General features: G+C 45.8%; 1 protein-coding gene across 4 annotated transcripts; it reads left to right on the forward strand.

Moving 5' to 3' along the window:
- Positions 1–788: 788 nt before the first annotated feature.
- GEM (GTP binding protein overexpressed in skeletal muscle) lies at positions 789–26,812 on the forward strand. Of its 4 annotated transcripts, XM_070477391.1 has the most exons (7): positions 789–1,388; positions 8,107–8,276; positions 12,454–12,691; positions 14,930–15,269; positions 22,597–22,673; positions 23,462–23,666; positions 25,154–26,812. In XM_070477391.1, the coding sequence occupies exons 4-7, from the start codon at positions 14,939–14,941 to the stop codon at positions 25,429–25,431; spliced, it is 891 nt and encodes a 296-aa protein (XP_070333492.1). In that variant the 5' UTR covers positions 789–1,388; positions 8,107–8,276; positions 12,454–12,691; positions 14,930–14,938; the 3' UTR covers positions 25,432–26,812. The 4 variants fall into 4 exon arrangements, with proteins under 4 accessions (XP_070333492.1, XP_070333491.1, XP_070333490.1 ...); XM_070477390.1 differs by lacking the exon at positions 8,107–8,276; XM_070477389.1 differs by lacking the exons at positions 789–1,388; positions 8,107–8,276; positions 12,454–12,691 and adding an exon at positions 13,389–13,496.
- Positions 26,813–27,324: the final 512 nt, after the last annotated feature.

Here is a 27,324-nt window from a genome sequence, read left to right on the forward strand (position 1 = left end):
TTAAATGCTCATCAAGATTCCTGAGGAGCTCATTTTATGTCTAGTGGTGATTTGGAGACAGGACAGGTCTTTCACGGTCTGTGTGCTAAAAGCTCATGGCACTTTTGAGGAAAACCAGCAGACCCATAGTTCTTTTCTGGGAAAAGCAAAAGTAGATGGTTCTTTATTCTGGGTTTCTCTTCTGTATCCCTGTAGCCCCACTACCCTGCCCACATGGGACTAGGGGCTGATGGACTGATGAGTCGATGACTGGCCCAGAGAGAGCTACAGGTCAGTTGAGGTTGGAAAGCCAAGCCAAGCCAAACCAAACCAAGCCAATCCACTTTGGGGGAGAGTGAATTCCTTTTACTCAGAGAGGTGCTGACAGTCAAATGGTACAGAAGCCACGAGATACGGAGATAGGAAGTAAACACAAAGCATGAGACAGTAGTGCTGTTCACGTAAAAAGATGCCACAAGATACAAAACAAGAGAGAGGAGAAACTTAGTTTAGAGACTCTCAGCTCAAGATAGGGAGCAAGGGAAGCCTTCTGTGGAGAGATGACAAAATAGTCAATGGTTAGTCGCACCTCTTGTGGTGACTGCAGTGGTGGGGCTCAGTTCACAGCCCTTCTCATCTGAAGACACCCTTCTTTCATCCTCTTAAGGCTTCTCTGTGGCAGCCATGTTTGTGCTACTTAGCCCTGCCTTCCAGGCCTCAGTTGATTGGATCAAGAGGGGCAGCATCATCTTTCCTGAGCCAATCAAATGCTCTCCCTTGGGGCTTTGGAACTGGGACTGAGGAGATAGCCTGTCTCATTGTCTGGAACCTTTCCAGGTGGGGCAGAGGTAAAGAATCCAAACGTGGGTTTGATCCCTGGGTTGGAAAGATCCCCTGGAGTAGGAAATAGAAACCCGATTCCAGTATTCTTGCCTGGAAAATGCCATGGACAGAGGAGCCTGGCGGGCTGCAGTCCAGGGCGTCCCGAAGAGTCAGACATGACGGAGCGTGCGTGCACTAGTGGCGCAGCAAAGGGATGTGGAGCTGTGGGTTGAGAAGACAAAGCTGGCTTGTGGAGAGAAGAGAAAGAAACAGATATGCAGCAAGAAGCAGACTTGGAGAAGCCACGTGGAGAAAACAAAGGAGACAGTGTGAGAGTTTTGGCTTCTGATGATAGCTTTTCATTTCCGGGCTCCGACCCCCTAAAACATCCCTTAGGGCCTCAAGATATCTATATTTTTGTAATATCCACCGCCATTAAAAAAATTAGCATGGTTCAAGGTAATGTTCGGATTTTGCCAGGAAGAGTCTCAATGGAAACAGAGCTAGTGTGGTCACGTACACTAAATTTGTGTTCTTCATGAAGCTTGGCGGGACGGCTGTCAAGATGGCTTCTTGCCTCTCTTACGGTAAGTTCCCAGCTGGCTATGGCTCCTTCTCTTGAAACCTGGAAGGGACAAACTAGCTAGAGAATCTGATATAATGGAACTAATGGAGTTAGATCTTCAACCATCAAATACCAGTTTCTATATGAGAATACTTCTATTTTTTCTTCTTGTTGCCTTTTGCGTTGTATGTCTCTGTTCTCAGAGGGCAGAGGCTCAGTGCAGTAGGAATGGAGGGGGGATACGCCCATATTCTCAGGCTCAGAGACCCCTTTCCCTATGTGCAGTCTCACTCTAATCCTGCCCATTTGTGACGACAGGGCTTGACCTTCTTGGTGAATAGTCACTTAAGTACTAAATGAAAGTTCAGTGATTGTGACTCTTACCCAGGGTGAGGCTTGTGTTGCTCTCATTTGTGCCCGCCATCAAAACTTACTGAGTGAAAGACTAAATATGTTTCTCAATAGCAGTTTGAAGGCACCAAAGTGTTAGTGCAAGTCATTTTAGTCTTGTCTGATTCTTTGTGACTTCATGGACTGTAGCCCACCAGGCTCCTCTGTCTGTGGGATTCTCTAGGCAAGAATACTGGAGTGGGTTGCCATTCCCTTCTCCAGGGGATCTTCCCAACCCAGGGGTTGAACCTGGGTCTCTTGCATTGCAGGCAGATTCTTTACTGTCTGAGCTACCAGGGAAGCCGCAAAAGAGCACCCCAAACCTAAAACCAAACCGCATAGTAAATTATATTATCTAAATGTGCAAATGGACAGATGCCTAATATAATTCATTAGGGTGTTAATTATGATGGTGGTATCTAAGGTGTGAAAGTTCTTAACCTTCCAGGTGTGAATGCCCTATTGTGGGAAACAAATAAGAATATTGGGTCCAAGTGTCATTTGAAGGGATCTTGCTTTTTTCTACATCCGATGGTGCTTTAATGTTGAGAGAAAAATGACAATCCCAGTTGCCATTGGGTCATGCATCACTCTCACTGAATTCCCCAGGAGAGATGACTTTACAGTTCTTGGAGGCTTCTGTTTATTTCACCCGTCAGAGGACTGTTGGTAGTTTTCATGTAAATTTTTAATGGGTAGGAACAGCTGTTCCCCATCCATCTGTGATGTTTTGGGTATAGATGAGAGTCCCTGACTGAACACAAACCATGTCTGCTGTGTATTGATTGGATGTGCAGAAAAATAATGTAGACCAAGGACAAAGAAGAGAGGAGTGAAGAGGGAATGGGGAGAAGGGGGGAGCGGTGAATGGCTGAGTGTGCAGGACAGCCTATGTGCCCGCTGGTAGTACTGTGTGTGGCCCATCCCTCCGGGTGGTCTGGGTGGGCCTGGTGGATCCCTCCTTCCCTCGGAGGCAGAGCCAGTAGGTCTGGTGAGCCACTTAGCTCCATAATTATGGGCATCTCTTGCCCCTGTAGGGGGAAGGGTGAATATGAGCCAGCATGCCACCAGCCTGCACCCACTTGGCCCTCAAGGCTGGCAGAACTGGCTTCTCCTTGGTTGCTCCTGTCCCTCTAGAGGTCCTTCCCCACCTCCTATCACCCAAGCTCCTGCTGGAACTTGGAGTTCTTAGGCAGGACAAAAACAGAACATTGGAATTGTGCCCCATAACTTGGAATTTGCAGAAAGCCTCTGACTACCTTTCTGGCCCTACCTCTCATTCTCCCTATGTGTTTTTTCAGCCACCTGAAATTATTTGTAATCCCTCAGATGCACATATTTTTTTTTTTAAACCTTGGAATGCTGTCTCTTTCCCAGCCCCTGTCTACACGTGTGCATGCACACACACACAACACATGTGCACACCACCCTGCCCGCTGCCGTCTGCACTTCAAAACTCGAATGGACGTTTCCCCGTGAGGGGCTCCTGGACCCACTCGAGCAGCGTTCATCACCCCCTTGCTGCCCGTTCTTCTACATGCGTGCTCTGTGGGCCTCCCAGTCGCTTTGCAGTGATGGGTTTGGTGTGAGGGCTCTGTCTCTGAAGTCAAGTTGCTTGGCTACAAATTGCAGCTCCATCACTGGGTTGTGTGATCCTGGACAAGTGAACATCTCTATGCCTCAGTTTCCTAATTTGTAGACTGGGGATGCTATTAATAATGACCATATACATTTGTTGAGAAAATTAAGCAAGATGATACATGTAAATCACTTAGCAAAATACCCGGCCTCAATAAAGGGCAGCTGTTACTATTCACTCCTCAGTTTTTCTTTTTCTTTTAAGTTTTATTTTATTTTAATTAGACGATAATGACTTTACAATATCTGTTGGTTTCTGTCATACATCGACAGGAATCAGCCATAGGTATACATCTGTCCCCTTCCTCTTGAACTTCCCTCCCATCTTCCAACTCCTCAGTTTTTGTTCCCAACCATCTTGTATGGGGACTGTTACACACCTTGTATTCCTAGAGACTGGCGTATAATAGATCTTTCACCTTTGTTTGTTGAGTTGAATTGTTGAACAGATGGCTTCTGCTGGCCTACTCAATTAAGTTCATATTCTCTGGAATCAGAAGTTGGGGTTCAAATCTTAACTTTCGCCAATTTATAGCTCTGGGACCTTTGGCAACTTAATTAAACTTTCTACATTTTAGTTTCATTCTCTTAAAATTTTAATTATGATAGTACCTAGCTCATAGGGTAGAGATAATCTACCTTCACAGTGCCTAGCCTACAATATGGAAAGATCTCAATAAATGTTAATTGATATTATTCTCATTAATATTATGAGTATTATTATATTTAATTACATTTAATACTCATCTTAAAATCACTATTATTAAGTCTTTCTCAACCACTCTATTCTGAAGTACTCTTTATGCAGTCATCCAATATAATTATTAAATGTCAGCTATAAGCCTGGCACCATGCTAGATACCAGCTGTGCGGTGGTAAATAAATCATATATGGTCTCTACCTTTGTATAGGCTGGCGTCTGACAGAATGCTAAATCTTAATGTGTTTCCAAAGTTCTCAATCCATGAGACAGATTCATGAGACAGATCAAAATATGAGCTTACTTTTAACCATGTAGGAAATGTGTTAACTGCCCATGTCCTCAACCCAACTATTCATTCTTTTATCCTGTCTAGATTAATCATTGAAGAATTCTTGGGTCACTATAATTGGCTAAATCAAGGCTTTAGCCTTAGGCTGGATTTTACTCTTTGGGTTAAATAGTGTCATTGATTTCTCAGTTGCTAAAGGAAGGAACTTCAAGGAAAACATCATGTTGCTTGGGAAACTAACTATTCACTGGGCCAAAGCTTTTAAAGCAGCTCTTGAATGGTCTTATGGATTTGGTAATTTCTGGGAAAAGGAACACCAGGCTTTATGCTCCTTGAGCGTATGCTCCTGGTCTGTGTCACTGGGGCTTAGGGTATTGATTAGCAATAACAAATGCTCAATAAAGACGTGTTTAACTCACATTATTAGACAACGGTTTAGCTGAACATAAAATTCCAGTGTGATGATTATTTTCATTAAACACTTTGATTTTGTTATATGACTGCCTACTTGCTTCTTGGTTGTTTTTGAGAAGCCTGGGGCCCATCTATTGATACCTTATCATTATTCCCCAGTTCCCTGGGGCAATCTCTATTTTGAAGCTGGTATGTATTTTTCCCATCTATGTTATTACACTTTTACTACATATCAGTTCAGTTCAGTTGCTCAGTTGTGTCCGACTCTTTGTGACCCGATGGACTGCGGCACACTAGGCCACTCGGTCCATCACCAGCTCCTGGAGTTTACCCAAACTCATGTCCATCGAGTCAGTGATGCCATCCAACCATCTCATCCTCTGTCGTCCCCTTCTCCTCCTGCCTTCAATCTTTCCCAGCATCAGGATCTTTTCAAATGAGTCAGCTCTTCACATCAGGTGGTCAAAGTATTGGAGGTTCAGCCTCAGCTTCAGTCCTTCCAGTGAATATTCAGGGTTGATTTCCTTTAGGATTGACTGGTTGGATCTCCTTGCAGTCCTAGGGACTCTCCAGAGTCTTCTCCAACACCACAGTTCAAAAGCAATTCTTTGGCACTCAGCTTTCTTTATAGTCCAACTCTCACATCCATATATGACTAATGGAAAAACCCTACCTTTGACTAGACAGACTTTTGTTGGTAACGTAGTGTCTCTGTTTTTTAACATGCTGTCTAGGTTGGTCATAACTTTCCTTTCAAGGACCAAGTATCTTTTAATTTCATGACTGCAGTTACCATCTGCAGTGATTTTGGAGCCCCAAAAAACAAAGTCTCTCACTGTTTCCATTGTTTCCCCATCTATTTGCCATGAAGTGATGGGACCGGATGCCATGATCTTAGTTGTCTGAATGTTGAGTTTTAAGCCAACTTTTTCACTCTCCTCTTTCACTTTCATCAAGAGGCTCTTTAGCTCTTCTTCCTTTTCTGCCATAAGGGAGGTGTCATCTGCATATCTGAGGTTTTTGATAATTTTCCTGGCAATCTTGATTCCAGTTTGTGCTTCATCCAGCCCAGCATTTCACATTGATATAATCTGCATATAAGTTAAATAAGCAGGGTGACAATATACAGCCTTGATTATTCCTTTCCGGATTTGGAACCAGTCTGTTGTTCCATGTCCAGTTCTAACTGTTGCTTTCTGACCTGTATACAGATTTCTCAGGAGGCAGGTAAGGTGGTCTGTTATTCCCATCTACTTAAGAATTTTCCACAGTTTATTGTGATCCACACAGTCAAAGACTTTGGCATAGTCAATAAAACAGAAGTAGATGTTTTTTCTGGAACTCTCTTGCTTTTTTGATGATCCAGCAGATGTTGGCAATTTGATCTCTGGTTCCTCTGCCTTTTCTAAATCCAGCTTAACATCTGGAAGTTCATGGTTCATGTACTGTTGAAGCCTGCCTTGGAGAATTTTGAGCATTACTTTACTAGTGTGTGAGATGAGTGCAATTGTGTGGTAGTTTGAACATTCTTTGGCATTGCCCTTCTTTGGGCCTGGAATGAAAACAGACCTTTTCCAGTCCTGTGGCCACTGCTGAGTTTTCCAAATTTGCTGACATATTGAGTGCAGCACTTTCACAGCATCATCTTTCAGGATTTGAAATAGCTCAACTGAAATTCCATCACTTCCACTAGCTTTGTTTGTAGTGATGCTTCCTAAGGCCCACTTGACTTCACATTCCAGAATGTCTGGTTCTAGGTGAGTGATCACACCATTGTGGTTATCTGGGTCATGAAGATCTTTTTTGTACAGTTTTTCTGTGTATGCTTGCCACCTCTTCTTAATATCTTCTGCTTCTGTTAGGTCCATACCATTTCTTTCATTTTTTTTTTCATTTATTTTTATTAGTTGGAGGCTTATTACTTTACAATATTGTAGTGGTTTTTGCCATACATTGACATGAATCAGCCATGGATTCACATGTGTTCCCCAACCTGAACCCCCCTCCCACCTCCCTTCCCATCCCATCCCTCTGGGTCATCCCAGTGCACCAGCCCCAAGCACTTGTCTCATGCATCCAACCTGGAATGGCGATCTGTTTCACACTTGATAATACATGTTTCGATGCTATTCTCTCAGGTCATCCCACCCTTGCCTTCTCCCATAGAGTACAAAATTCTGTTCTATACATCTGTGTCTCTTTTTCTGTCTTGCATATAGGGTTATCATTACCATCTTTCTAAATTCCATATATATGCGTTAGTATACTGTATTGGTCTTTATCTTTCTGGCTTACTTCACTCTGTATAATGGGCTCCAGTTTCATCCATCTCAACAGAACTGATTCAAATGTATTCTTTTTAATGGTTGAGTAATATTCCATTGTGTATATGTACCATAGCTTTCTTATCCATTCGTCTGCTGATGGGCATCTAGGTTGCTTCCATGTCCTGTCTATTATAAACAGTGCTGCGATGAACATTGGGGTGCACTTGTCTCTTTCAGTTCTGGTTTCCTCGGTGTGTATGCCCAGGTGTGGGATTGCTGGTCCATACCATTTCTGTCCTTTATTGTGCCCATCTTTGCATGAAATGTTCCCTTGGTATCTCTAATTTTCTTGAAGAGATCTCTAGTCTTCCACATTCTATTGTTTTCCTCTATTTCTTTACATTGATTACCAAAGAAGGTTTTCTTATCTCTCTTTGCTATTCTTTGGAGCTGTGCATTCAGATGGGTATATCTTTCCTTTTCTCCTTTGCCTTTAGTTTCTCTTCTTTTCTCAGCTATTTGTAAGGTCTCCTCAGACAACCATTTTGGCTTTTTGCATTTTTTCCCCCTTGGGGATGGTCTTGATCACTGCCTCCTGTACAATTTCCCGAACCTCCATCCATAATTCTTCAAGCACTCTGTCTATCAGATCTAATCCCTTGAATCTATTTATCACTTCCACTGTATAATTGTAAAGGAATTTGATTTAGGTCATACCTGAATGGTCCAGTGATTTTCCCTACTTTCTTCAATTTACTGAATATATTTAACTATAAAATATCAGTGTGGGCTTTAAAAAATTACATAAATTATTACTCTTGTAGGTATCTTGCCATTTGCCTTTTGAAGTCATCATTATGGTTTCAGTATTTATCAAAGTTCCTACAAGTAGGTCTATGTCATTCATTTGCACTGCTGCATGTTTCACTGCAAAAATATAGCACCATGAATGTATTAATTGATGATCTCAAGGTGGTTTCTGATTGGTGCTATAAGTGCTTTAATGAGCATTCTCGTATCTGTCTCCTGTGTGATACAGAAGATGCACACTCAGAAGTAGAATTGCTGAGTCACCAAGGATATATACATTTGGGATGCTGATGACTGATCTCCAAAGTGGTCTTCCAGTTCACACTCCAACCAGCAGGGCACAAGAACATGACTTCTTCCCATTTTCATCAGCCTTGCTATTGTCAGACTTCTGAACGGGTGTGTACTTGACCCTGACTTTGTACATTGTCTCCAGTATTATTCTCTTTTTACAGATGAAGAAACTGAGGCTAAACGGTGGCAAGCTCAGAGAAAGAATAAGTGAATGAATGAATGAGTGCATATGGTGATACTTCGTTATTTAGTAATTTTTTAAATAAGTTCCAGAATGTAAGTTCCATGAATGTGTACCTTACCCCTAGCCCTTAGAACACGTTCTGGTAACAGATGAGTGCTCAGTAGTTACTGTAATGAATGGAGGAACCTGGGCAGAGAATGTCTTTTTTCTCCAGGAGCCTCCCCTAGGCCCTTCTGAGATACCTCCTGCATGCAGCCTGCAGGGTTTTAGAAAGAGTAGCAAAGGTCTGCGGCAGCCTGGGCTAATGGAGCAGAGGAAGGGTGGCAGCTAAAAATTTTTTCAATGGAAAATTAAATTTGCTCAGCAGGAGTCTGATGAGAAGCTGGGGCCAGACTGAAGGAGGCTGCAGCTGGCGGGAGTGTCCATCTGGATCCCACAGGCCTCTGGAAGTGGCGAGGTTATTCTTAGCCTTCTTTTCTTTGGTCTTCATTTTCTCTTAATCAGGGCTCTCTTGATTTTGCAATTGGAGTCTTTTTTCCCCCTTCTGTAAAGCAATGATTTTCCATATAGTAATTCTTTCCTTCTTTAGACTTCCCAGAGTGGGTGGGAGGTTCTTTTTGGACTCAGACACTTTGCACACTGCCTCCCACCCAGATCCTCCCACTGCTTTTGTGGCTGGTGGAGACCCATTCTGTGTGCGGGATTTGACCCCACATCCTTGTTTGTTTATAAAGGACTTAACCATCCCACTCTTCTTGCTAATTATTTTTTCCTAGGAACATCAACAGGAGTACATTTCCAACCCTGCCTCGTGTGTCCTGAATGCTGCTGGATTCATTTAACTGGAGCCTTCAGGGGCAGTGCTACTGATGGCAGGTGGCCAAGCTCCAAGCCTCGGCTCCTGCGTCATCGTCATAATCACTCACGTTGAAACAGAGCTCTCTGTGGTTAACAGACTGCTCCAAGCTCAGCAGCCCTTTAGTCCTCACAGCAGCAGAAGCCAAGGCCTCTGGGGTTTGGTGACATCCCCAGGATCGTGTGACCAGGAAGAGGAAAGGCTCAGCTTTGACCTTGCCTGCCTAGCGCTGAATCCCCTATCTGTTCTTTCAGCCCTTGCAGGGGTCACCAAGGCAAATGCTTCGGGGGCCAGGTAGCTCATCTAAATGAGAGAAGCTGACCAGAGTAGAAGACATTAGAGGGTAGTCAGGACTCTGGGGAGTCAGACAAGAAGCTCTGCCTCAAGGCATCTCAAGGCCAAGCATTTCGAAAGCAATAAAAACCAAGCCCATTTATTTGATCACCTCTTCAGCGTTCAGGACATCCCTTCTCTTGGTTTTGGTGAAGGTGGACAGCATCACTTTATCACTGAGTAGCACTGGCTTGGTGGCATGAAGAAGCATGACCTTGGTGGCAGCAAGTCTCCAGTATAAATGAGGAAGATCGAGTAATTCTATGGCTTTTAGGATCGTATTACAGACCCAAGGGTGCACTGATCCTGGGTCTACCCATCATCTTGCCTTCCCTAGAACTTTCAAAGTATGATATTCATAGTAATAGGACATGAATGGTTGATCCCTTATGCATCAACCCCAGGCCTGGTCAAACATTCTCCCCCTCTTTCCCAACCTCTTCCTCCCTCTCTCATCTCTTTCTGAAATCATGGGGTGGCTGCACAGGTCTCTATGCTAAGAAAAAAGAGTGACAGGGTGACCGAGACAGGGAGATAGTCAGGCCCCCAAAGGCACCCTGAGTTCACCTTCTCATCCAAGCACAGAAGCTGGAGAAAAGATAGAGAAGAGTGTGGTTCATGCCTTTAGGGAGAGATAGACCTTCCCCATTAGTAATATACTAGTGATATGTGGCCCAGTGAAGGTCAGGGGCTTTTGTCAATCAAATCAAAACTCTTCTTTTGAGGGGGATTAGGAAGGAGGTAGGCTGAGGGTAGGGGTGTGGGAACGGAGCTGACGTGTAGCTCCTACTCTAAACAGCAGTGGTTAAGTCTGTGGCCCCAGAGAGCGCAGTTCTGCTACCCATTGGTTCTGTGACCTTGAACAAGTTATTTCACATCATTCCTCAGCATCTTCGTCTGTGAGACATGGGCAGAGGCTGTGGTGGTGAGGATGAACTGAGGTTAGGTATGTGCATTTGTCAGTAAATGTCAGTTATTTTTGTTTGGAGTTCTGTCTCCTAGCCCCACTCTTTGCCCTACTAGCTAAAACCTGAGGAAGCCTTCAAATGCCCATGAAAGGAATACAGACACAATAATTCATAGAATAAGAAACTACAATCCTTTGCCAATTTTTCTTCTTCAGAACTTGCTATTTGTCCAAATGTCCTGATTCTACCTTTTTTCTCCATCTCTAAACCCTCAGATGGTCCCAGTGAGCTGGAATCCTGGACGAGGCAGCTGGGACTCTGCTGGATAAAGCTTGGCTCTGATATGTGTTTTTGTTGGTATAACTGTGACTTTCGTCTAAATATCCACTCCAACCTAACTGTCATTCAGTTGAAACTCTTCCCAAGTCGTTGCTTTCTCATCTGGCTTCTTGTGGGACAGAAAATTTAAGAAGGCAGGTTCAAACACAGCACTGTTGTACTTCTCCAGTCAATAGGGGACTGAAGAGCCCCGTCCCCCATTTCTAGAGTTGGTTTTCTTTGGCGTGCTTCACATATACCAACGAACAACAGTTAAGAGGGGATATGGTCTAGGCGTAGAATTAGGTTCTTATTAATGGGAAGAATTAGGCTCTTATCAATGGGAGAAGGTAGAATTGAGAGGCTACATGGTATGCTTATATACTCTGATTTACACATAGTGTTTTTGTTGGCTCCCCTGATGGCTCAGTTGGGAAAGAATCCGCCTACAATGCAGGAGACCCTGGTTCAATTCCTAGGTTGGGAAGTTCCCCTGGAGAAGGGATAGGCAACCCACTCCAGTATTCTTGGATTTCCCTTGTGGCTCAACTGGGAGAGAATCTATCTGCAATGCAGGAGACCTGGGTTCAATCCCTGGGTTGGGAAGATCCCCTGGAGAAGGGAAAGGCTACCCACTCCAGTATTCTGGCCTGGAGAATTATAGTCCATGGGATAGCAAAGAGTCAGACACGACTGAGCGACTTTCACTTTCAGTGTCTTTGTTAAGATCAGTTGACAGAGTCAGCTCAGCATGGAAAAGCACAGATAATTCTGAAATACAGATAATTCACAGACTACAGTTATGGAGTCAGTGGAAAACTTTCGGATGGTCTCCTCCCCTTCCTCTCTCCGTCCCTCCCTGACCCCTTACTCTTCTCTTTTCACCACAAATGTAGCCATTCTCTTCCTGGCTGAGCCCAGAAGGAAAACTTGATGGAAATGAAAGGAACCATCCAGGAAATATGACCCTCAGGCACTGGTTGCAGATCTGCCGGTTACTATCTGAGTGGCAGTCATCCCTCTGGGTATCAGCTTCCTCATGTATAACATGAGGAGGTTGGGCCCAGGGCACCTGAGACCAAGAGAGCTCTGGGTTGCCATTCCTCTGCGGAATCCCACCTTTGCCAGCATGGGGCCTGGCATGTCTCAGCAGCTGGTCACTTGGATAATCCCCAGAGCACATTAAGTGCTGCAGGGTAACAGAGAACAGACTCTGTGCACAGCAGAGTCCAGCCACTTGAATAGATGCTGGTGCCTCTGGCTGTTTTCCGGAGCCACCAGCCCATCCAGAGATGCAGCTGGCTGGAAAAGCGGATGGATGTGTTGGAAAGGCTAGTGTCACCTCCAAACACAGTGTCTGGGAAGTGCCCGAGGCCCCTGAAAGAGGTCCCTGAATCCCTGCAGCTGGGGGCACAGTGCAAAGAGCCAGGCAAGCGGAGCCTCGAATCCTGATGCTGCCGCATACATGAGCTGAGTGACCTTGAGCAAGCTCTCTGACTTTGGGGGTCATTTTCCTCCTCCGTATAATGGGAGCAGCAGTATCTTCACCTTGCAAAATTGCAGTAAAGTTTGAGATACTGCCGAGGTCTAACAGTACCTACTAAATATAGGGACTCAGAGGTACTCAGTAAATGGTAGTAGAAGTGGCTATTATTTCTACTATTCTGTGCCCTTTATTCACAGGCATCATTCTGGACACTGGAACGCAGGCTAAGGCTTCTCGCGTGGCGAGAGGCCCTGGCTCCACAGCCAGGACCGGCCATGCCAGGGATCCTGGTACAGAAGATGCTGCCAGTCGGGATGCTGATTAAATTCCCTGATCCAGGAGCCTCAGCGTCCGGGTCCAGGGCAGGAGGGCTAGCCACATTGAGCCAATCTGCTTGGATCCCTACTTAAGCTATTTTTTCAAGACCTTTTCAAGGTATTGTCTGCTTGCCCCACCTTCCTCTGGCCCCTTCTCTCTGGATCCGGTCAGAGAAGGGAGAAGAGAGAAGCAGTGTGGGTCTCCTCTCCTTCCCTCTTTCCTAGGGATGACGACGGGAGAGGGCAGAGGCCGTTTTCCTTGCAGAAGATGCGTATAACATAAGCCCCAAACACTTCAATGGGGCTGTAGCCCCAGCCTAAATCTCCACGGGAGCCTGGCCGATCCCTGTTTTTTTGTTTTGTTTTGTTTTTTGTTTTTGGCGAAACTGGGTTTCCCTTGCAGAAGATGCGGCTGACACAAGCCCTGAACACTTCAATGTGGCTGTAGCCCCCTGTGGTTTTTTTTTTGTTTTTTGTTTTTTTGTCTTTTGGCGAAACTGGGTTTCCAATCCCAACCTGCCTCTTTCTCCACCCTTCATCCGGACAGCTCGCAAACTGTTTTGCTTGGAAGTGCGATTAAGGGGCACTTCATGTATTATCTCCCCCCTTCCAGCGTCCGCCTGGTCAAAAGAACAAAACAGAATAAAGGAGCCCGGAATTCAACTGTCGTTATTTTTTTTTGAAAGGGGAGAGAGGCGGGGGTCACATGACGGCGAGTCACCGATTTGGCGAAGGGGCTGCCCCTCGGGGCTTGCTGCAGAGCCGCCCGCCCCCCAAACCCCGGGCGGGGGCGCTGACGTCACGGCAGAGCCCGGGCCGCGCGCGTATAAACCGCGGGGCGCGGGCGCGGGCGCACCCGGCGCAGTCACCCCGCGATCGGCCGCCCGCATCGCGGCGCGCGCCCGCCCTCGGCCGCCCCCCGGGTAAGGCGCGCGGCCCGCGGCGGGGAGCGGGGGCCTCCGGAGAGGCGCGGGGGGCAGGACTGGGGAAGGGGTGGGCGTCCCCAGCCCGCGGAGAACTTTCCAAGTGGGGAAAAGAACCTTCGGGACCTGCTGTCCGGCGCGGTGGTCTTCGATCGGGGGGGTCGGGGCGGGTGTTGCAGAGTTTAAGGATGCCGTGCGTCAGTGGCAGGTTGCTTTAGCGCAGTTCAGTTGGAGGGTCATCGTCTCCTCCAGACTGTGGTAGGAGGACAGCCGTCAGGGAGACTTCAGGCTCTGGTTGTTTGAAGAGTCGGCCGACCGGAGGCGCTGCTTGTAAGATTAAAAACAAACCAACCTACCGGTCATCAGGGTCATCGCGGTGAGGGTCGCGGCTAGGGTCACCGATGTGTTGGGGTTTTGGGGAGTGGGTGCGGGAAGGCGAGGGTCTTGTGCTCACAAGTGCATCTTGCTGATGAAAATGAGATTGCTTCTGCTTTATGTCTGAGAGCCCGGGAGTCCAGACCTCCGGGCAAGGGGAGAGAGTCTTGAGAAAGGCCAAGTTGTAGCCAAGTTGTTGAATGTCTTTCTGGAGGGAGTCTTGGACCTGATTGGCTTCAGGAAGGTGAAAATCCAAGTTGAAGGAAGGGAACTCTTGGAGTGGACAGAGTTTAATAAGAGTGAAGCACTGTCTCTGCAAGTTTGACAGCTCTGAACGTGAGCAGGTCATCTCTCTGCCAGAAGGACAAGGCAGGGGGCTGGGATGGGTTAAATGTGCTATCTGTGGGCAGGTGGGCAGAAGTGAGGCATACACCTCAAGCTGAAATTCTTCTCCCCCTCAAATAAGAGCATATTCAGGCAGCTGGGAAGCATCAGGGCAACTTTACTAAACATGGAAGTTCCAATCAGCCCTGGTCCAGCCCAGCCGGGGGAGAATGATGTCATTGTCACGTGTTCCCCACTGAGGCATAAAAGCCTGCTGGGGGCTGGTGCTACTTAAGTGCCATGTTTAGACAAGAGCAGCTAACCTGGCCAGCTGGTCCCCAGCTGCATTAACTTGTTGCTTTTCAAGCCTTCTCTGGAGGCTGTTGGTGCCTTCTGATTGCCTCTGTGCCCGCTCTGAGTGGGGAATCCCCAGGCTTCCTTGAGGATGGAGGAAGCCCCAGGGCCATGGACGATATTAACGGTAGCTTTTCCTCTTTGCAAATGACAGCCTGCCCGAGGAGCTGCTGTGTGTGTGTGTGTGTGTGTGTGTGTGTGTGTGTGTGTGTGTGTGTGAGTTCAGTTGAAAGCCTGTTGGGTTTGGGGACTGCTTCCCCGGTGTTCCTTGTGTGAGGGTTACATGGTGACCTCACGTACTAAATATCACCGATGACTGTGTTCAGGCTCCCTGAACTCTTGCTTCCTGAAGCTACCATCTTGGCTGCTTTGCCTTCCAGGACCTGACGATGACTCTGAACCATGTCACCATGCGCCAGGGCACGGCAGGCGCGCAGCCGCAGCAGCAGCGCTGGAGCATCCCCGCCGATGGCAGGCATCTCATGGTCCAGAAGGAGCCCCAGCAGTACGGCCAGCGCAGCCGTCCCCCTGTCGCCCCCGAGGACCCCTGCCGCCGGAGCTGGTCCTCCGACTCCACGGACTCAGTCATCTCCTCCGAGTCCGGGAACACCTACTACAGGGTGGTTCTCATCGGGGAGCAGGGCGTGGGCAAGTCCACTCTGGCCAACATCTTTGCGGGTGTCCATGACAGCATGGACAGCGACTGCGAAGTGCTTGGAGGTAGGTAGCCCGGCCCCGGCCGGCTTTACGGGGTCGGCAGCGGTCCTGGAGGAAGAGTGAGTGGATGGGTCATTTGTCTGCAGAGTTGGGAACTGTGATTATGCGTTCTTGGCTCTGCCTGGGGAGCCGAGTCCCCACGGAAGCACTGGCATAGGCCTCTGGGACAAGAAAGTGAAAATGCTTGTAGATAGAAGCTGGGCCAGAGAGGGAATTTCTTAGATTCCAGCTCTAAACTGGGGAGACGGTTTCCAGAGGGTGGAGCCGGACGGAGGGTCAGGATCCCACCTCTGGCTTTTACCAGTTCTGACCTGGACCTTTCAAGCGCTCAGTGTAGACATAGCCTTTTTCCATGGTGCTACTTAAAACCAAGCCAACTAGAAAACTGTTAGGATGAATGCATTAGTTTGTTTATTGCAGTATCAGAGGCTTTTGAGGGTATAAAATTGTTTAAAATCTCTATTTTGAATAGCACAATATTTTAAAAAGATATTGAAGTATAACAATGATGATACTTAACATTTGTAAGTATACTTATGGTTTTTCAATTTTCCATGGGTCATCTCATTTAAGGTATTTATTATTTAGGCCTTGGTTTCCAAAACTGATCTGAGATGATACAGTCTCAAAAAGTCACATACTCCTCAAGTAAAGCATAACACTGTATTCTGGGAAATAAGATGAGGCTCCTGTAGTCGATGGTTTCCATTCAGTGTCTTTCAGCCACAGGGTCTTAGACAATGCCAGGTTCGCTGTATGTCCCTGTTTGCAGTTGCGGAAATGAAGGAAGCGTGCTTGTCCCAGTGGCATGGTCTGCCTGAATGCTCAGTTGCAACTCACTGCTGAATCACAGATTTCAGGAGTAGGAAGATGTCTTAGTGATGACATGGTTCTGCCCTCTGCTTGATGCACAGAAATCCTACTCCTTCCTGACTGCTGTCAGCCCATTTCTACTAAACATCTATTCTTCCTTTGTCTGGGAGTTCACTGCTTCACGAGGCAGCTCCGGAACCGGCTTTAAATGATGACTCATTGATAGAACATTGATTTTTCTCCTCACTCCTGACGTCTCAGGGATGATAGCTAAACCCTAGTTCAAGGGAGAAAGAGGCTCAGTATCTCTTTTTTTTGGTAAAAACCCATGGGTGAGTGTCCCTATAGGAGAAAGGGAGGAGGATATCATCTAGAACCTGCATTTGCAGTGGGACAGGCACTTTATTCGGTGCCTTATATTTGTGACTGTTTATTTTGGTCCTCACATCATGTCTGTGCCTGAGTCTTAGGGACTTACCTGGAATCACCCTCTGGAGCACGTTAGATTAGAACCTGGGATTTTAGAATGATAGTTTGGTGGTGTTCGCCTTCCGCCATTGATAGGGAACCTGCTATGTGCTGCCAGGCACATAGTGCTAAGTACTTCCCACAGGTATTTTAATAGTACTTATAAAAATTAAGCCCATTTGGTTCTAAAGTCCCTATTTTATAGGTGAAGAAATGGAAGCTTATGATGTCAAGTGACTTTCCCAGGGTGAAAAAGCTAGTCCATGGTTTGCCCAGGATTCAAAACTAGTTGTGATTGAACCTAAATTCCTGTGTTCTTTTAGTGTACTTGCTGCCCCTGGATTTAACATCTGAATGCTGTTACATACTATAGCACTTTGGGCAGGGTACCTCCCACATGCCTTGCTTCATGCCATGCTCTGGGGTACTCAGTGATGGATGAGGTATACCATAATACCCTCTTAGGAAGGATCTGAGGGCCAGGGGCTGTAATTTAGAGCAGCGTAAAAATTAATAAAAAAGTCACAGTAAAGTACTTTGGGGATTGATATGAAAAAGAGACCAACTAAGAATTTGTATTCATTTCTTTGAGAGGGAGGAATTGAAATAATTAGTGGATAGCAGACTTTCAAAAATGTTTGTCCATTAGAGCACAGTGGTATCTATCCAGAGGGTGGTATTCCTGTGGGCATGGGGTATGAAGAAGACTGAGCCATCCCTGAACTGTGGGAAGGCAGGCTTCTGTATTCTGGAGGCTTCTTTGTTTAATGGGGAGAGGGGACTGTTGGTAGGGAGAATCCTTTCCTGATCTCCTCAGACAGAGAATCTTTGACAACAGGAAGCTTCTTGGGTGACTCATCCTGCCTAACCTGACCTATTTGAGTGACTCATACTGTCTGGGATTACAGCTCTTACCTGTGGGAGGCTGTTGGAATTGGTAGTTGGCTTTATGTTACCTGAGGAGAGGGTTTTCCATGGCACTTCACTGCATTGTTCTTTTTTCAGCATTATCCATAAGATAGACACTACACAATACTCTCATCATTATTTCTCCAAATAAAGATGAATGTTGTTAAGATCATATTGCACTAATCTTATGACTCTCTGTGCACATTTAATGCCATTCATTCATTCATTCATCCATGTGTCCATTCATCCGTTACTGAACGTAAACCATGAAGCTTGATGCCACTCAGTGAGGACATACGAAGAGTCATGGGGTTTCTTCCTTAGAGATGCTGACAGTATATGCAGCAGAGAGCAGATATACACTCATAAATCAAGATAGGATGTGATTAGTATCTTCAAAGAGGTACAAGGGCAGTACTGGGGGAATTCAGAGGAGAAAATAAATGTTACTTCTGGCTGTGAAAAATCAGAGAAAGGTTCGTGTAAGTGTTGGTCTCTGAGCTGGACCTCAAGGACCGCTAGGATTAGAAGCCCTGAAGGAGGTGGGAAGACACCGCACGTGCGCACAGGAAATACAGTGGAGACCACTGGACTCAAAACCTCGTGTGTGGGTTTGGACCCCAGTTTTGAAGCTGGGTTTCCCTCATAGCTCAGTTGGTAAAGAATCTGCCTGCGACACAGGAGACCCTGATTTGATTCCTGGGTCAGGAAGATCCACTGGAAAAGGGGTAGGCTACCCACTCCAGTATTCTGGCCTGGAGAATTCCATGGACTATGCAGTCCATGGGGTCGCAAAAAGTTGGACACGACTGAGCCACTTTCACTTTCTTTTCACTTTGATGCTGGGTGCTCTTGGACAAGATACTCACCCTCCTCATGCTTCCTCATTAGTAAAATAGGGACAGTACCTACGTCAAAGGTTATGAAGAGGATAAAGGGAGATATCACAGTGCCGGGCACAGAGTGAGTACCAAGTGAGCATTACCTGGAGCTGATGCTGCGTCTGCTGTTTCCTTCCCGTGGCCTTGTCTTCCGCGCTGGCTCTTTCACTGCTTCAAGTCCCTCATCCACTCTGGTCCCGCTTACTTGGGGCCCTGTGAGGCGGGCGGAGGAGACGGGAGCCCCTGGAGGAGAGGCCGCTGCGCCTCAGCAGGCGCTCCTTTCCAAGTGGGACCCTCTGGACTCTGAAAGCTGAAAGCAGTTGAGAGTTCTGGGGGGAGAGGGATGCTGGAGCCTCAGAACTTTCCAGGGGCTGGGAGGACCGGTTCCAGCAGGTGAGAGAACTCCTGTTCAGGCTCACACACAGCTCTGGAGCCAGTCTTGAGGAGGGTGGTCCTCCGAGCAAAGAGGGGAGGGGGTCAAATGCAGTACAGACAAATCAAGAGGCAGCAGGTCAGGGAAAATGGCGACCGACCACAGTCACTCAGTGTTAGAAACTCTCCCCCACCCCTCAGGAGGGTCTCTCCTGCTCTCCAGGGGGCGAGCCCCCCCGACCCCCAGCTTTCATGGGGCAGCACCAGAAAAAGGAGGCCTTCTCCACACCAGGGTTCTGAGAAGCCTTCCTAGCAAGAGGCCTCAACCCTTTCTCCATACACCTTAATCCACTGCAGATTTCAAAGGACTCTTCTAGAATTTCATATTCTTTTATGTCACCTCTTCTCAGCTGATTAGCACTTAAAAAGGCTGAAAGGTAAGTGCCTAAGAAAGGAAGAGAAACGCAAGCTTTGGTGTCAAGCAGGTCCTCTCCTGGTAGCAGAAGGCTATCAGGCGGGATGCTCTGTGTGTTTGAGGAATTCTTGTGGCACGTAGCCAGAGGTGACACATAACCCAGGTGCAGGGCACGTGCACACAGCAGGGCTGAAATGTATTGTTTTAGGCTCTTGGGTTTCCAACACAGTGACTTTCAGGCAGAGGTAAGTCAAAACGATTCTGTCAGGAACCTCTGGAACAGCAAAGCAGTTTGGCCTTAATTTGCAACTGGACTCTTCAGTCCACTTTTTCCTCTTTACTTCTTCTGATAATTCTTAAACCAAGAGAAAATTTGAGTTTGTTTTTTCCTTTAGCTACAGGAGTGCAGTACGTTTCTGTCTGAACTACTAGAGATTCAAGCAGATCCCTTGTGCCTACTTTTGGGTAGTAAGTGATGAGCAGAGAAAGTGGTTGGTTTTTTTTTTTTTTTTTCCTTTTTTTCTTTTAAGTTTTCTGAGTGCGAGGAGAGCTTTCAGAGAAAAGGTAAACACTCCGAGGCTGTCATGGGCAGTCAGGCACGCCCCCACCTCTACCCTCTGTACCATCTGTGTGGCCCAAACTGATGATTTGCACTTGGTTGTATAAATTTGCCTGTTGAAGTCATGAGACCCTACTCTCCACTAAGCCAAGTTATGCTATTCAGTGCAATCCATTCCTGATGCATACTGAGGGTGGCAAACATGGTGGGAATAATAGACTTAAAAATCCCCGGTGGGAAATAGTTACCGTCATTTAGAAGAGTGACTCCAAAATAGTTAGGGACACTGACAGAAAGACCCAGTCATTCCTGGTTAATTTTTACTCTCCTTTGTCCGTGTTTCCTTCCTTTCCCTCTCCTGTTTCTAATACCTAGGTGAAGAAGCATTAGACCAGGAGCACGGCTTTTCTGTTTTAAATTGGAGCGTGGTTGCTTGACAGCATTGTTAGTTTCTGTTGTAGGGCAGTGTGAATCAGCTACAAGCACTCCTGTGTCTTCTTGAGCCTCTGCCCCCCGCATCCGCCCCTGTAGATGGTCACAGAGTGCTGGGCTAGGCCCCCTGTGCTAAATGCAGCGGTTTCCCACTGGCTATTTTACACACATCAGTGCTCAGTTGGTCCCGAGTTCTTCTTCCCCCACTGCATCCACCGGTCCGTTGTCTGCAGCTGTGTCTCTATTCCTGCCCTGCAAATAGGTTCATCGGTACCATGTTTCTAGATTCCGTGTGTATGTATTGATGTACAGGGTTTGCTTTTCTCTCTCTGACTTACTTTATCCTGTGCGACAGACTGTAGGTTCATCCACATCACTACCAATGACCCAGTTCCATTCCTTTTTATGACTGAGTCATATTCCATTGTATATATGTACCACATCTTTGTGCATTCTTCTGTTGATGGACATCTAGGCTGCTTTCGTGTCCTGGCTGTTGTTAACAGTACGATTACAATTTGCACATGAACACTGGGATGATGTGTCTTTTTCAATTATGTAAACCAGGAGCACTGCCTCTTCTGAGTCCCTCACTATCATAAAGCAGGAGATGTCCTGGTTCCTACAATGCAGGGCTCTTCGGCTAGGATTACCGGTGATAGGAAACAGCAAGTATGCAGGGACCAGCTTCCACGACCTGAAGAATGATGGTAACAGCCAACATCTACTGTGTTTCTACTTTCTGCCCAGGCTTGATAAATGTAATTGTCAGATAGCTCTGGGATATGGATACTGTAATCAATTCCATTTCACAGATGAAGAGACTGAGGCTCAGAGAAATTAAGAAAGCAGTACAGAGCCAAATAGTTAATAAGGGCCGGCACCCAAATTTGGGTTCAGGTTTGCTTGTGCTTGCAGCTGCAATGCTATATTTATCATCCATTCATTCATTTGATAAGGACCCAGGAAGTGTCCTGGGTGCTGGGGGAGAGGGCAGTGAAGAGCACAGAGGTAAATCTCTGCCTTAACATTCTGGAAGGTGAGAAGGACCGAAAATAATAAAATGAGTACATTAAATGCATTCATGTTAGCTGGCAGTCTGCACAGTGAAGAAAAATAAAACCGGGAAGGGAGTAAGGAGTATTGGGAGGAGAAGGATGATGGAATTTTAAGAAGATGGTCAGGAAACACATCCCTTAGAAGGAGTAAGGGAATAAGCCTTCGAATATGGGAGAGAAGTGTTGTTGTTCATCGCCCAGCCGTGTCCGACTCTTTGCAACCCCATGGGCTGTAGCCAGACCTCCCTGTCCCTCACTGTTTCCCGAAGTTTGCCCAAGTTCATGTCCATTGCATCAGTGATGCCATCTTACCCTTTGATGCCCTCTTCTCCTTCTGATAGAACTGTGTGTGTGTGTGTGTGTGTGTATGTTAGTCACTCAGTTGTGTCTGACTCTTTGCGACCCCATGGGCTATAGCCCACCAGGCTCCTTTCTCCTTGGGATTCACCAGGCAAGAATACTGGAGTGGGTTGCCATTTCCTTCTCTGATAGAACTTGTTCCTAGCAAAAACAGCCAACGAAAAATGACCAAAAAAAAAAAAAAAAAAAAATGACAAATCTTTATGAAGATCATAATTTTTTAATGATAAAATTCAAAACAGGAAACTGCATTGAGCAAACAGAGGGGGTACGGGCTCAGTTGCGTGGCATTGATGGGAATTTCTCTTGCAAAAATCCCACTGAACTCAGTTAATCCCCTCTCCCCTACACACACACTGATTTTTCTGGCCTGGAGCTGCTCTGCCCTTTGGACTGCACTCACCCTTCACCTACACGCCATCTGGGCTCAAGTGCCAGGAGGGAAGTTTCCATCACTAAGTGGAGCTGGAGGCTGCGCCTCTGTTCTACTTAAGACGGAAAAGCAAGCCCGTTTATTCCAGGGACCTGTATTTTTTAAATGCAGAAAATGTCATCAAAACAAGGGTAGTCTCAAGATTTTTTCCTTGCGTATCTCAAAAGAGCTCTGTGAGCTGAAAGCTCCTGAAATTGCCAGTGAATGTTCAGTCATCACCCCTGTGAGGGTTGTGAGCTAGGTTTGCAGTTCCCCTGGGCAGTCAGTGTTTTCAGGCAGCATCCATGGAATTGGAGTCAAAAGTACTGAAGTGAGTTTATTCTAAAGGGTTTTCCTGTATAAAACGTATAGGAATGATGAAAATGAATGGTTGCCTTTCAAGTGTTTACTGACACGTATTTGAAAGATGCAGGAGATTTGTTCAGTAAATACTGGAGGCATATGTGTGGAATGTTGGTAAAGGTGATTAAAAAAGTGTTTATGAATATTTACACAGTTTACTCTGTATACTTGCATAATTAACTGCATGTTTAGTAAGTTTATTTTCTGGCATAATTTGCTGCATCACCCTCTTAGAGAAAAGTGTTGCCTATTTGTCTGACTCCAACATCACTGTTCTTTCTTTTCCAGAAGATACCTATGAACGAACACTGATGGTTGATGGGGAAATTGCAACAATTATCCTCCTGGACATGTGGGAGAACAAGGTATGCAGGGCCTGTGACTCTCTGTAGACTCTGGGGCCTGCCTTCCAACAGGCTGTTTGGTGAAAGGGTGACATTGTCCTTCTTGATGTTCCAGATAAGGTGGACTCATTTTCTTGATTAAAAAGCATTTACTTCAGAAGACTGAAACTATTGTAAGGAACAAGTTGTTCATAAATGAGCTTTGAATAACAAGCAAGTGGCAGTGATTTGCCCTTAGGTCTATTCAGAAATAGAAAAGTGTATTTGTTTTAGGGAAAGACCCAGTAAATATGGGTGATAATTTTAAACTACATAAAACCATATTATATGATGTTGACATTCTCAATAGTTTTCACATTTTGCTTTCTTTTTGTGAAAGGTTTGGGGTTTCTGAGCTTGTATGCTAGACCTTCTGTTTATTGAGAACCCTCCTATGCTAATGAAAGGATTCTTAATTTCATCACTTAGGAGAGGCAAAAAGAATTTTATGGAAGCCAGGAAAGGCTCCTTTTCGGTAGTTGAAATACAATTGGAAATATTGTTTGGCAGACCCATCGTATAATTTATCAACTCCCCAAGCCGTAGGAGGAATTGGAAAGTCAAAGTTTTTGGCATCCATCCTGTCTGAGCTAGCAGTCTTTACAGTCACAGACATCATGGAGGACTGATGCCTTTGGGGGAGTCAGAATGAATTTGCTTCCTTTCCTGTATCAGCAGAGGTACTCTGGGATACACACGTTCTCTCTTTCAAACGGACATCTCATTTACCAGGCAGATCTGAGCTCATGGAAGATCTTCTCCTTTATCAGGGGGAGAGTGAGTGGCTGCAGGACCACTGCATGCAGGTGGGGGATGCCTACCTGATCGTCTACTCCATCACGGACCGAGCCAGCTTCGAGAAGGCGTCCGAGCTGCGGATTCAGCTCCGCAGGGCCCGGCAGACCGAGGACATCCCGATAATCCTGGTTGGCAACAAAAGTGACCTGGTGCGGTGCCGGGAAGTGTCTGTATCAGGTAAGAGGAGTGGTGGCAGTACTGCAGAAACGCCTCTGAGCCCCTTGCATTTTCCTTCCGACGGTTGCTCTTTCCTGAAGCTGAAACTGGGGACTTATTAAAATGCCACGTGGAGTTTCATGCATCCTCTCTAAGAGGTCCATGTTCCTAGCAGATCATCTGTTCTACCTGCGGGATTCCAGTCTCTCCATCCCCAAGGCTTTCTCTGGGATTCCTTTAGGGAAGAGGTCCAACTCAGGGGAAACTTGCCATCCCCAGCCTTTTTGCCTCATCCCTTCTATTCTCCAGGGAGATCTCAAGCTTTCTGGGAAGTGAAAGTAACTTCTTTAGACAGGAAGGATGGGCACTATGATTAAAGGGCATTGTGAGAAAGAGTCTCACCGAGATTGAGAATTCTACTCTGGCTGCCTCTGGTTCCTGTTGACCCTATAAACACCCTCCCAGCCCTCATTCTTTGTTTCCTAAACTCCAGTCAAGGCATCAGTCTGCTGGTGTCACATACCCTTTCTCATAATTCAGGGATACTTCCTATTTGTTGAGCTGGCACCCAAGCGCCTTTGGGGCCCTTAAAATTTTATTGGCCTAATACAGATTTGTACAATGGTCAGAAAAATAAAATGTTGCATTGCCAGCCTCCACCCAGGAGTAAAGAACCCTGTAAAAGACTGAATAGACCCAACCAGCTTGGGAATGTCTTACTCTTGGGAAATGGCTGTCGATAGTAGTCGTTTTCCCCCAAACGAAAACATGGACACCTGGTCATTGAACACAGTAGAACATTCAAAATTGAGCCTGTTATAGAAAAACTTGTTTGTAGAGTTGCTGTAATTGTACTGTACATGTGTGAAATCTTCAAATTTTTTTCAAAATATCTCATCAAAACTTAAAAAAAAATTTTTTTAAGAGAGGAAATCAACTAGTAGGATTCTTAATTTTCAATTCAGGTAACTGAGTCAGGAGAAAGAGTAAAGAGCATGAACTTGAGTGTGAAGCAGACCTGGATTCACAGCTGCTACTTACAGGCCGTGTGAACGCCCTCAAGTTTGTAAACGACTGCCTTCTCTCCCTTCCAGTCTCATCAGCTATGTGAAAGGGATAGTGTATTTTTAAAGATTGTTGTGAACATTAAAAAAAATTTGTCAAGTATTTAACCCATTTCCCGAGGGGAGTCAATTAAGATGATGGCTGGGACTATTATAATTAATTCTATGACACTGGTGAAATTGGACATTCACACCGTGAATTTGGTGGGCCCAATCTAAAGCCCGTCTTTGCTGCCTCCAGGAATCTTCCTGTGAGGCTCTTTGCTTCTGTTTAAGGGAGGCCGCGTGTCCCCGTGGCCTCCGGTATCCATTACGTGGATCACTGACTTCGAGCTCCCCGGGGGACCATTTAAAGTTAGGCCGCATCCAGCTTGGCTGTGTGCGTGGAGGGTCAAATCTGCAGCTCCCCTGACTCTCCTCCCCGCCTCTTGCTTTCCCCACCAGAAGGGAGAGCGTGTGCCGTGGTGTTCGACTGCAAGTTCATCGAGACCTCTGCGGCCGTCCAGCACAACGTCAAGGAGCTGTTTGAGGGCATCGTGCGGCAGGTCCGCCTCCGGCGGGACAGCAAGGAGAAGAACGAGCGGCGGCTGGCCTACCAGAAGCGGCGGGAGAGCATCCCCAGGAAAGCCAGGCGCTTCTGGGGCAAGATCGTGGCCAAAAACAACAAGAACATGGCCTTCAAGCTCAAGTCCAAATCCTGCCATGACCTCTCGGTGCTCTAGGCACCCAGAGCCACCGCCTTCCCCGAAGGGCATCACCGGAGCCGGCTGGGACCCATAATCTATATTAGATTGGATTCTTAAGTGCCGTTAGATGTGGCTTCCCCTATTGTAGCTGGGAACTAATGTGCTAGCCTGCTGGGCAACCTTACACATGGGAAGTGAAAGAGCTTCGTGAGGAGTCAGTATTTATTTACAGGAAAACCCTGACCTTTGCCGTTTGAACACCCAAGACTCATTAGAGGACGTGGTCAGGGTTCACATGTGTTTCTTCTCCCCTTTGGCCGATAGAGAATCGAAGCCTACTGAAAAATGCCTGGACAAGGACTTTTCTTGTTAAAATTTTGCCTGGTGTTCTGATATGTGAATCTGAGGCCAATCAATCGGCCATATTCAAATACAGGAAAGCTGTCAAAGAAGTGTTGCTAAAGGAAGGAGAACTTCTGTCTTTGTAGCTTATATTTGTAGAGCTAGAACTGCATAACTGGGTTCATCATGGTCATCCCTGTCATTGTTCCGTGAAGCTGTGAGAGATGATGGGATTTGCTGGAAACTAAAGCTTAGCAAACCATTTTTGTTCAATGCCCATAATTGGTGATCCAGAAATCTGTAGAATTGGGAATTGATACATGTACCACTAATGGGTTCAAAAATTATGTATTTACTATTGTGTCTTATATTTTTTTATTTAGGGGAAAATTATTTTAATCAGATTCTATTTAGCTAAACCACATTTTCTGTTGCATTGTTTTTAAAATCATGGGGCCATCATAAAAATATTTTTAACATCTAAATTACTGAGAACCTAGAGTGCAAAATGCCATATTTTTAAATATAATCAAAGCTCTGAATTTTTGTAAAACACAAAATATAAATACTTCCAGCATTTTGGGTTGACCCTTGTATGCCACAGCTCTGCTCTATTTATTATTATTTTGCAAAATAACAACCATTGTAACATTTGATAAAGCATATTTATGAGCCTATTTCTTATTAAGAAAAACACCCATTTTATTACCATTTTCTATATTTTTCAGAATATTCAAGTTTTTACCTATATGTCTTATAATAAAATAAATAAAATCTTTGAAAAAAAAAAAGGCATTCTTAAATATTTTTCCCCTCCAGGCAAGATGATTGTGATCAGAGCAAGCTTCCAGAGATTGCTTCCAGAGCAAGCAAATTATAAAGAAACCTACCTATCATTTTATTTGTTCTTTTCATTGGCAGTAGCCCAGTCATTATCTGTTTTAAAGAGTATTCCTGACATCTCTCCTTTGGGACGTGATTCACAATAATACAAAATGATTTTCAGCTGATACAGTTAGGAAGTATTTGGAGTTACATAAATGCTAAGTTACAATAAAAGTGAGATTGATCTTTACTTTGGTCTGGCAAATTCCTAACTCAACAGATGGGCCTCGCTTTGCTCCCCAAAGGCTCATGGTCCTAAGCTTGAGTAAAGCATTAGAGGAAATTATAAAGGATTAGGGAGGAAAAAAAAGGAAGCTGGTGATTTTCAGCCTGAGATCTCGCCAGGCGAGGCTTTAACCAAATTCTCCTCGCTGACGTTGTTACAGCCGGACATTAATACATGGCTGCTTTCCAGTGATGCTGTGTAGCTAGCCCTTCTGCGGCAGGAGTGGGACCCCTGCCATTCCCTGTTCACACCCCTGGCCCCCGCGTGCACCCTCTTTCACGCTCAACTTCCTCTCTTTCTGAGTTTGTAGTCAGACACACTCACAGTGACAATCATGGGACCTTGCATATTGCCCCAAGTGACACAGTTTTACAAGGGATTTCTTTTCTGTTCTGTTGCCCTTTCTTCTCCCTTTTCCAAGTTGGGAGCAAAAGTTCCCATCTCAGAACATTGCATCTTTGAATTGTGCAAGGAAA

Source organism: Odocoileus virginianus, chromosome 15 (genome assembly GCF_023699985.2).
Source record: "Odocoileus virginianus isolate 20LAN1187 ecotype Illinois chromosome 15, Ovbor_1.2, whole genome shotgun sequence".
Lineage (NCBI taxonomy): Eukaryota > Metazoa > Chordata > Mammalia > Artiodactyla > Cervidae > Odocoileus > Odocoileus virginianus.